At 40.7% G+C, this 12,074-nt stretch overlaps 1 protein-coding gene across 1 annotated transcript; it reads left to right on the plus strand.

Moving 5' to 3' along the window:
* Positions 1–4,666: 4,666 nt before the first annotated feature.
* On the plus strand, positions 4,667–10,671 carry LOC101167738 (Golgi reassembly-stacking protein 2). Its single transcript, XM_023965217.1, has 10 exons — positions 4,667–4,851; positions 6,086–6,166; positions 6,241–6,444; positions 6,544–6,630; positions 6,714–6,844; positions 7,701–7,833; positions 8,087–8,210; positions 8,318–8,413; positions 8,509–8,631; positions 9,580–10,671. The coding sequence occupies exons 1-10, from the start codon at positions 4,789–4,791 to the stop codon at positions 9,840–9,842; spliced, it is 1,305 nt and encodes a 434-aa protein (XP_023820985.1). The 5' UTR covers positions 4,667–4,788; the 3' UTR covers positions 9,843–10,671.
* The last annotated feature ends 1,403 nt before the right edge of the window (positions 10,672–12,074 follow it).

The following is a 12,074-nucleotide window of genomic DNA, read 5'->3' on the forward strand; positions in this document are numbered from 1 at the left end:
ATTATGTTTGTTTTTTCAGACTTTTACTCAAGCAAAAGTAAAATTAATGTTATATAAAGCCTGCTCTCACAATTAGAATTCATCCAAAAAGTTACTTAAGAAAATGTAACGCTGTAAATGTAATGGATTACTACCCGCTTCTGATAAACAGTCATGAATTTTTTGGAAAGAATATATTAAAATGGCAAAAGAAGATAAAGAAACACACACACACACACACACAAACAAACACAGTACAGACCAAAGGTTTGGACACACCTTCTCGTCCAAAAAGTTTGCCTTATTTTCATTCACACTGAAGGCATCAAAACTATGACTTAACACATGTGGAATTATATACATAACAAAAAAGTGTGAAACAACTGTGAATATGTCATATTCTAGGTTCTTCATATTAGCCACCTTTTGCTTTGATTACTGCTTTGCTCACTCTTGGCATTCTCTTGATGAGCTTCAAGAGGTAGTCACCTGAAATGGTCTTCCAACAGTCTTGAAGGAGTTCCCAGAGATGCTTAGCACTTGTTGGCCCTTTTGCCTTCACTCTGCGATTTAGCTCACCTCAAACCATCTCCATTGGGTTCAGGTCCGTGACTAAGGAGACCAGGTCATCTGGCGCAGCACCCCATCACTCTCCTTCTTGGTCAAATAGCCCTTAGACAGCCTGGAGGTGTGTTTGGGGTCATTGTCCTGTTGAAAAATAAATGATGGTCCAACTAAACGAAAACCGGATGGAACAGATGCTGTGATAGCCATGCTGGTTCAGTATGCCTTCAATTTGGAATAAACTCCCAACAGTGTCACCAGCAAAGCACCCCCACACCATCACACCTCCTCCTCTATGCTTCACGGTGGGAACCAGGCATGTAGAGTCCATCCGTTCACCTTTTCTGCGTCGCACAAAGACACAATGGTTGGAACCAAAAATCTCCAATTGGGACTCATCAGACCAAAGCACAGATTTCCACTGGTCCAATGTCCATTCTTTGTGTTCTTTAGCCCAAACAAGTCTCTTCTGCTTGTTGCCTTTCTTTAGCAGTGGTTTCCTAGCAGATATTCTACCATGAAGGCCTGATTCACACAGTCTCCTTTTAACAGTTGTTGTAGAGATGTGTCTGCTGCTAGAACTCTGTGTGCCATTGACCTGCTCTCTAATCTGAGCTGCTGTTAACCTGCCATTTCTGAGGCTGGTGACTCGGATGAACTTATCCTCTGCAGCAGAGGTGACTCTTGGTCTTCCTTTCCTGGGGCGGTCCGCATGTGAGCCAGTTTTGTTGTAGTGCTTGATGGTTTTTGTGACTGCACTTGAGGACACTTTCAAAGTTTTCCCAATTTTTCGGACTGACTGACCTTCATTTCTTAAAGTAATGATGGTCGCTCGTTTTTCTGTACTTAGCTGCTTTTTCTTGCCATAATACAAATTCTAACAGTCTATTCAGTAGGACTATCAGCTGTGTACCTGACTTCAGCACAACACAACTGATGGTCCCAACCCCATTTATAAGACAAATGAAAAACAAATCACACTTCTTAAACCTGACAGGGCACACCTGTGAAGTGAAAAACATTTCAGGTGACTACTTCTTGAAGCTCATCAAGAAAATGCCAAGAGTGTGCAATGTATATAAGTAATTATATATTGGGTTTTACTTAACTTTTTTTAAATCTACAATCCATTTCTTAACCTCTATTTAGAGTTATTCATACTTTACCAGTCCAAGTGCAAATCATATAGCAAATCCAAAAGTCTAAATAATATGAAATAAAGATAAAATGTGCTTTTTTATGACATTAGTTGCTGGGTTTTTCTTAGGTCCATGGTGGACTTGCTTTTCGCAACGCTTTCACAATAAATTAAGCTTTAAAACTCTGCCAACTGCCAATACAAGCCACCAACTATGTCTTTTAAACTCATGTCGTGTCTGCAAAACCTGCCGACAGCACCATCTGGCGGTAGTTTTGTAACATCACACGCTGTGGAAAGATTCATTGACCTCCTCGTGAGTCCATTTGGGATGCCACAACCCTCTATCCAAAACTGTACCATCTGTTACACCATTAAACCGAATCGTGGGGAAAGTGATTTGTTGTTTCCTTACTGCTTAAGAGTATGTTTAGGTGTCAAACAATCGTTGTGCTGAATTATAGAAGGATTTATTGTTTATTACTTTTACTTTTTTTAATTACACCAGGCTTAGTGTAAGCCAATTTAAAGTTATTTTTTCTTCATTGTTACTTACGTTTTAGCAAATTTTAAAAAAAAACTTTTCTGAATATTTTCTTTTGTTTTATAATACACAAATCAATTATCAAACTGAAACAAAACCCTGACTCAGAAATCGAGGTTTGAATCGAATCATGAGGAGAGTAAATCATTGCAGTCTGCAATGTTTGTTTTTGTGTGTCTATGAGAGTCTGAATTGCTTGGGTGAATAAGAGATGTCTCTGTATACCTGCTTCCCACACCTGATACTCATGCTGGTGTCCATGCAGACTGACGATAATAGATTTTGCGAGATTCAAAATTCATAATACCCATTGAATGTTAGTCATTTAATCCAGGCTATTATTTTTGACCATGCTTAAAGGCATTGGGGGGTGGGGGGTCAGTTACTGGCCCAGGATGTAGTCAACAACTTTTTCCAAGAGGGCACAGGGAGCAGTTGGATTGGCCCACAGCTCCGCCCTTGTTTCCTATGGGCAAACATGTGTCATGTCACCACTGGGAAACAAACGCTCAGGGAGTATACCAGGGGTCGGCAACCTGCTTGATTAAAAAAAAAAAAAATTGGGTTTGAGTAACAATCTCTTCCCACAATGAGTTTATTTAAAGAAATGCACGCCGTAGGTGGAAAAATTACATAAATAAGTTTGCCATAGTGACATGAGAACGTTGGAATAATGATTCTGTGTTTTTGAAACTGTTGCCCGTGAGATGACTGATGGAGTGAAATAAGCATGTCTCTAAGCGAATGTGAGCGCATGCGTGAGCGGGAAAAGAGATAGCTGCATCGCCAGCTGTGTTTCATGTTTGTGTCTGCACAGCTGTTTTTTGGGGGGATCATGCTGATATTTATAAAGTTATGAGTTCAGATTAAACCCAGACTTTCTTTCTGTTCTGCCAAATGTCAATCTGAAATGCGAACGAGTGTTAAAATGAATACTACAGCGAATCACCACTTCATTTATCGGGATTGAAAAAAAGAAGAATGACGCTGTCCAATTGTGGAAAGTTTATATGACTATAATTAGCAAACTAATGTAAAAATGTTTAATTTCACATGCAATAAAAGCCCCATCACAGAATTAAGTTACATGAAGTTACTCAGACCCCGTCTCATATTGTTACAAAAGATGAACAAGCCAAAACGCACTTACATATTTCATGTAAGTGGTTGTAAAGGTCTTAGAAATATTGATCTTTTGTTGTTCTGACATATCCAATCCTATTGCTGTAGGTATGACAAACCACAAATGCAGTCCTTTTTATTTTTCAAACAAACATAGTTGCAAAACTATTTAAACTCTGATGTCTTTCTTGCTTGTGCAATATTTTTTATGAAAGCACTTTTTTAGTTAATGCCAAAAAAATTTTTTTAAAAGAAATTTGATAAACTGTTTGTGAATTAAATTAAAAGTCAGATACTGTATATTGGAAATGTATTTGAATTTCTTGGTATTAGAATTTGCTGGCTATTTGGTGATGGCACAGTTGTTAAGGAAAACATTTCAAATAGGCTCTTCATGTCATAACTGTGTGTGTGTAGCATAATTTAAAATAAAATTCAAAACCAGAAATGCTTCCATAGTCTGGCCTAATACAACACTGTCTTTTTCTAAACGTTGAACCATGTATTTCCCACTTTTATTAACCATACAGCAATTATGTAAATAGTTTCATCCCCTAAAACAAGCAATCAATATTTAACATGATGAAAGTTTGCTCATATTGACAAAATGAGCAAAATATGATTGTTATTAGGCACAAAAAAAAGGTACCAAAAAACTAAGAAAGTTTTCATTGGAAAAGTTGCAGGTTTATCATTTGACCCCTAGATGGCGCTTGTGACTGTCACAAATGAGGCCAAAGGGTCAAGTTTTATTACGTGGTTTACATCTGTATAGAAAAACAGAAATGCAATCTCTCCACTTTATGTTTACTTTGTAGAATAAAAAACTAGTGGAAGAATAAGTAAATTGCAGATATGCTTGCAGCATTAAAGATTATGTCACATTTGTCCTGTTTAATAAAAATGTTATAGAATAGTCCTTGTTTGTGTTTGAGTTTATTATTTGATTATATTAAATGTACAAAATGTATGGGAAATGATTTGTATTTTAGACTATTGTTATGGTAGCTGAGTTCATTGCATAATCCATTCATTTTGAAATCAAAGTGTGTCTGTATAACTGGACCAGCAGGTAATTATATTCCGCTTTGCTAAATCAGTTACAGAGTCAGTGATTCAATCTTCTAAAAGTAACATTAAATCTACAAAATATATTTGTTGACATATAGGTTGATGGAAGTCATGTATGATAGATTTGGTAGTATTTTATTATTTTTATGACATTGTGTTGGAGATAAAAGTGAATTTGTTGACGTTATCAGAAATCCGACTGACATTGAACGTATCGATTCGGGGTTGTCATTTCCTGCCACGTAACAGCGCATGCGCCCCACGTCATTTGGCGACGTGTACCCGGTGTGTGGAAGTAGACGGGGCATCTTTAGTCTTGCAGGGTAACAGTCAGCTGGAAAGCCTTTAGCAGTTGTCGAGCAGCACAAACATGGGGGGTTCTCAAAGCGTGGAGATACCGGGAGGAGGTTCAGAGGGTTACCACGTCCTCCGGGTGAGTTTTTAAACCCCAACGGCCTGGTGTTAGCTTAGCATCCCGTAAGCGTAGTATTCCCAGTTCAGTCAGTGTGTTGACAAGAGGCCGGGGATGAGTAGCAGCACGGTTTCTTATAGGAAAACACACTCTTATAGAAGAAAAAATATTGCTTAGCTACGGACATTTCAGCTCCAAGTCGCCCTTTATTTATTTGTACCTTATTTTATAGTGGACATTTAGGGTTAAGTGGTGGAGTTAGCTAAAGGCTGCGTTAGCTTCAGCCCGCAGAATGACAGCTGCCTTACTTGCATTATCGGACACTGTTGCTGTGTATCTTGTTATCTCTGAATTATTTTGCCAAACAAACGTTTGGGTTTCTAAAAGTTAGCTTTGTTACTGTCATAGGTTTCTGCTGTGATTCCCAAGTGAATAGTAAAGTTGACTGTCATTCCTCAATGGTAAAGCTAAGACTGCTCCCATCCTCTTGTTGGATGAATAACCTGTCTCTACTCAATTCCTTAGCATCTTAACCTAAAGACTCACTCCATAAAATGGTGTTAACAGGTTCTTGTGGCATTTTTCTTTTGATGGATGACATAAACTAAAAAAATGAAACTAAAAAATGCATATCTGAGTATTTTTTATGTTCGAATCCTGGATCAGGAGCAGGGGAAAAAAAATGCTGTTGGAAAAACCTTGTAACAGTAACAGTGACGGTGGCCCACAAGCTCCCTGCTCCTCTCCATTCCAATGCTTCCGTTTGTAGACAAATGGATCAAAATACTTCCTTGTTGTCTAGTCCGAGCCGCATCATGCTCAAAACTGTATGGCTTGATAGCTCCAATATTTCTCGCCATTTTTGTTGCGCCGGTAATAGTATGTTGGGGGTGTAAGCTAGTAGGAATGAGTGTCAACAAAGGGATGATGGAAAATAAGGCAGGGTTATTCTATCCACAAGTCAGAGGCAAATTTCTAATGTACTCTTTCCACTCTGCAGCAATTATGTCCTTGAAAACAACACAGATTTTTTTTATTTTGGCTAAAAACTGCATTATCATAAAAAAAGACGACTTGGAAAACTATTGAAATAGATCAAAAGATGATTGGAGTGGGACTTTATGGGGCACTACAACATCCAATTACAATATTTGACACTAACAGTTTTATTTCATAGCTCTAATAATTTTTGGGAGCAGAAATGGCTGTTTGAGTTAGAGCCTCTCACACATTTCTGTTGTTTGTTTGTTTTTAGGTTCAGGAGAATTCGCCGGGTCACCGGGCAGGACTGGAGCCTTTTTTTGATTTTATCGTCTCCATCAATAACACCAGACTGGTAAGAAAGCAGATCCAGACTGAAGATAAGGGTTTAAGGCTCGCTCGTTCTCATCATTGTTCTTAACTCTACAGAACAAGGACAATGACACTCTGAAGGACTTGCTCAAAGCCAGTGTGGAGAAACCGGTCAAGATGCTGGTTTACTCCGCCAAGACCTTGGAGCTGCGTGAATGCACAGTGACCCCCAGCAACATGTGGGGGGGGCAGGGCTTGCTTGGAGTATCGATTCGCTTTTGCAGCTTTGAAGGAGCCAATGAAAATGTTTGGCATGTGCTGGTATGTGGACTAAGACACCCATATTTATGGTTTCATCTCTGTTTACATGACACCACTTTTATACACCCCCCCCCCCCCCCCCCCCCCCCCCGTGAACAGGAAGTGGAAAATAACTCCCCAGCAGCCCTTGCAGGCCTGCGGCCACACACAGACTACATCATTGGAGCTGACACGGTCATGAACGAGGTACCACACCAGCAGCGATTAGTCGCCCCTCCGTGTCTGTCGTGTTGTGCCGACCTTACTAAGTCGTTGTCATGTATTTGCAGTCGGAGGACCTCTTCTCTCTGATAGAAACCCACGAGGGAAAAGGCTTGAAGCTCTACGTCTACAACACAGACACTGACAACTGCAGGGAAGTGGTCATTACACCCAACAGTGCCTGGGGAGGAGAGGGAAGGTAATGAATACTCTATTTTTCATAGAATAAGTTTTGTTTATTGTTTTATTTATTTATTTATTTTTGCATAGTTTGGCCGGGGGTGCAACTTATGCTCAGATGCGACTTGTATGTGATTTAAAAAAAAAAAAAGGCTCATATTTTCATTATTTTCAGCCTGGGTGCAGTTGTTCAAAAGCGACACAGACGATGAAGAATTAATTGGATTTAATGAGTTAAAGTGATTTAAAGAGTTTAGTTATCTTGTAAGCAAGTTCTTAATGCTATGGTTAACTTAATTCCTCCTGTGTTTCACAAAGCTACATTTGGTGATGGTAGTGAAGCGTCTATTTTTGTTTATCTATTCCGTTATTAAGATTCGCCTCTCGAAACATACCCGTATTTTGTTGAATACGTTTCTCCTAAAAGCGCAACTTGTATAGAATGTTTTCTTCTTTATTATGCATTTTTTGGTGTCTGCAATTTATACTGCGAAGCAATTCATAGTCAGAAAAATATGGTAGTTGATCATTTGGAAGGTTTTGTGGCACGCTTTTATTGGATCGATTTTCTTGAATTACAACAAAAACAGCATATTTTCAGTTTGTATGAACAAGAATGGATTATTTTCTGATCTCGGCCCTGTGTTTATACCTTTTTGAAAATTATGACATTCATGTGCTATAAAAAAATGGTCATTGAGTGACTCGTCTTCAGTACGTAAAGTTTTTATGTGTGTTTATTTTCTCTCTTTATAGCACTGTAATGTGGAAGTAAAACTGCCTAAGTGTTATTCAATTACCAACAAAAAGATCCAAAAGGATCTTCAGCTCAGATTAACATGTTATGCCCCCCCCCCCCCCCCCCCCCCCTCCAGTCTTGGATGTGGGATTGGATACGGCTACCTCCACAGGATTCCCACCAGACCTTTTGAGGAAGGGAAGAAGATCAGCTTCCCTGGAAGTCCTCAGAGTGAGCCCATCAGTCCATTGAAGGATGGATTCACTGAGGTCAGGAAACTCTGAAAACTGGGACTTTATTTAACTCTGCATTGATTTCAGATTTAACCCTAAGATTTTGCGTAAACGGGTATTATTGATGGGAAACAGTCCATGTAATGGAAAATGTTAAGGTTTTGACTTTTCATTGACATTTACTGAGATCATTTGAGTCGGTTGATCGTAGTCTTCACCGTTTGTGAAACGGACAGAGAGGATTCTTTTTTTTTCAGTGTTACATTTTATTTACGTTTTCTTCCTTCAGGTGCAACTTACAGCCGTGACCACTCCCTCCTCTGCACCTGCGATTCCGTCTGGGCTGGAAAACTCACTCTCTGGTCTGTCAATAAGCTCAGCCCTGCCCCCTATGCCCAGTGAGCTGCAGACAGGTGCCCCTTTTGAGACAGCCGCTGGTTGGGCAGTGGTCGTTCTTTTGGTCTCATTTTGGTTGGAAATACTTTCATTCGGACACAAACATTGCTTTCTGTCTTTTCAGGGTTGCCCACGGTCCCTCTCCTCCCATCCACCTTCAGCGCCGTCGCTCCACTGAATCCTGCCGCCACCACCTTCAGTCCATCCACAACGCTAGCGGGTGGGTCTATTCTCCTTTACTGTTCTTCCTGATTTTAGTAGATTAGACCGCAGCAGGTCAGATGAAGATAAATTGTGAGTGTTGTGCATTTTTAGGTTTGATGCCCCTCCCAGGTGGATTACCTCCACTCCCTAACATTCCCAACCTGAACCTGCCACTCCCAGACCTCAGCGCAGTGTCACTAGCAGGCGGTACGTTACCAGGTGGAGGGACGACAGGTAGGACCCTGCTCCAACCAGATGATGCAGTCATAAAAAAAGAGAAAAAAATCTCCGCGGCTCATCGTAGCATGCATAGGCATTTCCAGTGAAATGAAGGAATTAGAAGTGAGGGTATTCTGGCGGTAATAAGCTGATTGATGACATGTGAAGTATTTCAAGGCACGGCTTCAAACACTGTCAGACTAATGCTTAACAATGTGGGAAACTAAAGCACTTGAAGTAAGGGCCTTCACAAATCTGTTCCCTCCTGGAGTTAAATTCCTAGAATGTCTCCTGTGAACCAGGTTAACCGCCATGAGGGCTTCAAATCACAAAGGAGACGCCATGTTCCACGGATAGGCTGACCTTGTCCACATCAAAAACAGCAAGGTCATGAAAAACAAAAAAGGGGGACTTTTACATAGCGTTCCAGGCTATGTAAACGTGCAGAATGCACCTTATGGGCTTCCGCGTCCAAAACTCCCGTGTTCACGCACACATTTTTCAGACAGTTTTCAGGGTTTTGTGTACTATGTGGGTGGCTATTGAAAGTGCGTTGAAAGTTAAACCAGATGAACTTTGACCAATCAGGGACTCGGATTTGGTAGTGATGCATGGATGGCGTCTCTTTTAATTAACAGAACCATTTAAAAATTAATCATAGAGGAGACACAATTAATTGTGGTTTTTATGACGGATGGAATTTTATGACACTAAGTCTTGTATATAACAGAGTAGAGCTGTGAAACGAAGTCTGAGGCAAGCTTTGCACCTCTGTAATGTTTTGAATCAAGCCTCTTCCAACAAATATATGCTACTAAACAGTAGAAAAAGAACAAGAAGCCCCGCCCTGCTTGACCAGTGTGAACTGCTGTGAGAAGCAAACCTGATCAGTAACAGTAGTGAAATGGTTGGAAAGGATGAATGAACTTCCATAAATCCTTGTGATCTGTGCGTGTCTTCTAGCTCCATCTCTGGCTCCTCTTCCACCTCTGAACCTTCCAGGTCTGCCCCCACTTGGCTCTCTGCCCAACATGCTGCCCTCCCATATGCCTCCTCTGCTCTCTCAGGGCGCGACTCACTTTTCCCCCAACCCTGCTTCCATGGCCCCCCCAGCGCCGGTCACAGTCACGTTCGCCTCTGCAGTGAACCGAGCCGTCACCACGGACCTTACAGAAGCCAGCGGCGCAGAACCGCCAGCCCCTGTGGAAGCATTAGTGTCGTCCTAACGTGGTGAGGGGCGAACTCTCACAGTAGACTGTTCTACACCCGGCTTTCTTTTTTGTTTTTTTGGTTCCTCCACCTTCCTTTGCTGTTTTTTTTATTTTATTTATTTAGCCAGAAAGAGAAGACAGTTCAGACAGTTTGAAGCATCCATGCTCGAAGAAGTTTGTGGATGATATGAAGAGGATGATTGCGATGTCTGACAGGCATTCAGATGCTGCAGGAATGACCTAGTCCTCAGTTTGTAGTTTGCTTAGCACCTCTGGCGCCACAATTCCCCATTTCTGATCGAACTTTATTGAACTTTGTTTATAGGGCAGGAAAATAAAATCCTTTTACTGAATTGTCTACGTCAGAGTGGATCAGCAAAGCAAGGAGACGTTTGTACTGCTGTAATTAAAGTATATATGTAAACAAAAATACTGGGTTTTTTTTGAATTGCCAATCTCAAAGGTGTATTTTTTTTTTCACTTGTAACCAGTGAACTGATTAAACATGTTCAGTTCAAGCATCAGTTTATCTCCACCCAGTGAAAGCATTGCATTATTTTGCACCACTTTTTTTTCTTTCTTTTGTTATCAGTCCTCCACCCCCCCCCCCCATCTGTTCAGAGCTGTAACCCACATTAAAACCAACTGAAGGCCGAGTTGTTACACCAATGCAGACCTGCTGTACATGGGTGAATGTGTGTGGGGGGGCACTCTTGCGTAGCTGAAACAAAGCGGGCGGAGGAGTTTCAGTTTGGCCGTGAAGTGTTTGTGTACAAACCTCCGGAAAAAAAATCTCTCCAGAATGCAAAGTGCGAGCAATAAAAGCCAAATGAATTTTACCTGAGTCTATGTTCTGTCTGTGCTGTTCTTTTTCTTTTGGTTTCAGGCATTTTTAAGAAAGAAAAATGCCAAATATTTGCGAGAGGTGGTATCATGGTTGGGGCCGATCGGTTTGTGTCGCCAAAAATATGGAATCAGTTGACTTTAGTGAGCTGTGCTTATAATTATTTTTTTTTTTAAACCTTGAAGATCTTCGTGATCAACTTCTAAGAAAAAAAAGACATGTTGACATGGAATGATGGATGTCTTCAGACCCGAGGACCATTTTTACCTTTAAAAGTACTAATTCCTTTTGTTCCTAAGTCAGTTCTGTTGAAAGTACATACAATTCTCAAAACCCTTTTGTGCCAAGGGGAAGCAGGAACTGAACCTTTACAACAACAGGGCTAAGTATAAACTGAGCACAACTTTTTATCAGACACTCTAAAACAGGGGTGCCCAAATCCAGGCTTCGGGGGGCCGGCTTCCTGTTTATTCATGTGCTATATTATCTGCTGTTGATTACCTGAATCAGGTGTGTTTAGCCAATAAGGAGCTTCAATTGTAGGAAGGTTGGAAAACATATTGCACACTGGCCCTCGAGGCCTGGATTTGGGCAACCCTGCTCTAACCCTTGTGCTATCCTAGGCACTTTATCAATCAATCAATCAAACTTTATTTATAAAGCACTTTTCATATAAAAATATAACACAAAGTGCTTTACATTAAAACACAACAAAATATAAAAACAAGTATCGACGAATTAAAAATAAAATAAAAATTAATAAATAAATAAATAGGGCCCCCCTCCCCGTACCTAGCCCCCCACTCCTTTCACACCTCCCACCCCCTAAGTGATAGCAAAGGACAATGAGAAATAGGCTGAGCACAAAAACAGGATGCTGGAAACGCTAATAATTGGAACCTCCCCCTCCGTGAACAGCCGCATAGACAGCCAAATGCAGCATCACAGGCGGGGACCGCTCCACCACAGCTAAGCGGTGATGCAGGTCCCCATCCAGAGCTGCAGTGCCTGAACAGTAGCCGACCCAGAGGGAGAGGATCCAGCTGAGGAAGCACCGGAAATAAAATTGAATAAAAATGAGAATAAACAAGTAAACATATTGATAAAAACAATAAAACATTAAAATAAAGTTGATTAAAATAATGCGTTAAAAATCAGGTTCAAGTTCATAAAACAAGATAAAATGTATAGATAAATAAATAAAAGTAGTAAAAAATTAGCTAAAAGCCAGGTTAAAAAGATGGGTCTTAAGCCTTTTCTTAAAAGCATCAATGCTCTCTGCGGCTCTCAGGTCCTCCGGCAGACTGTTCCACAAACGGGGGCCATAGTGCTGAAATGCAGCCTCTCCGTAGGTTTTAGTTTTTGCAGTTGGAATGGTCAACAGACCAGTGCCAGAGGATCTC

The sequence above is a fragment of the Oryzias latipes genome, chromosome 17, assembly GCF_002234675.1.
Source record: "Oryzias latipes chromosome 17, ASM223467v1".
NCBI classification, from domain to species: Eukaryota; Metazoa; Chordata; class Actinopteri; order Beloniformes; family Adrianichthyidae; genus Oryzias; species Oryzias latipes.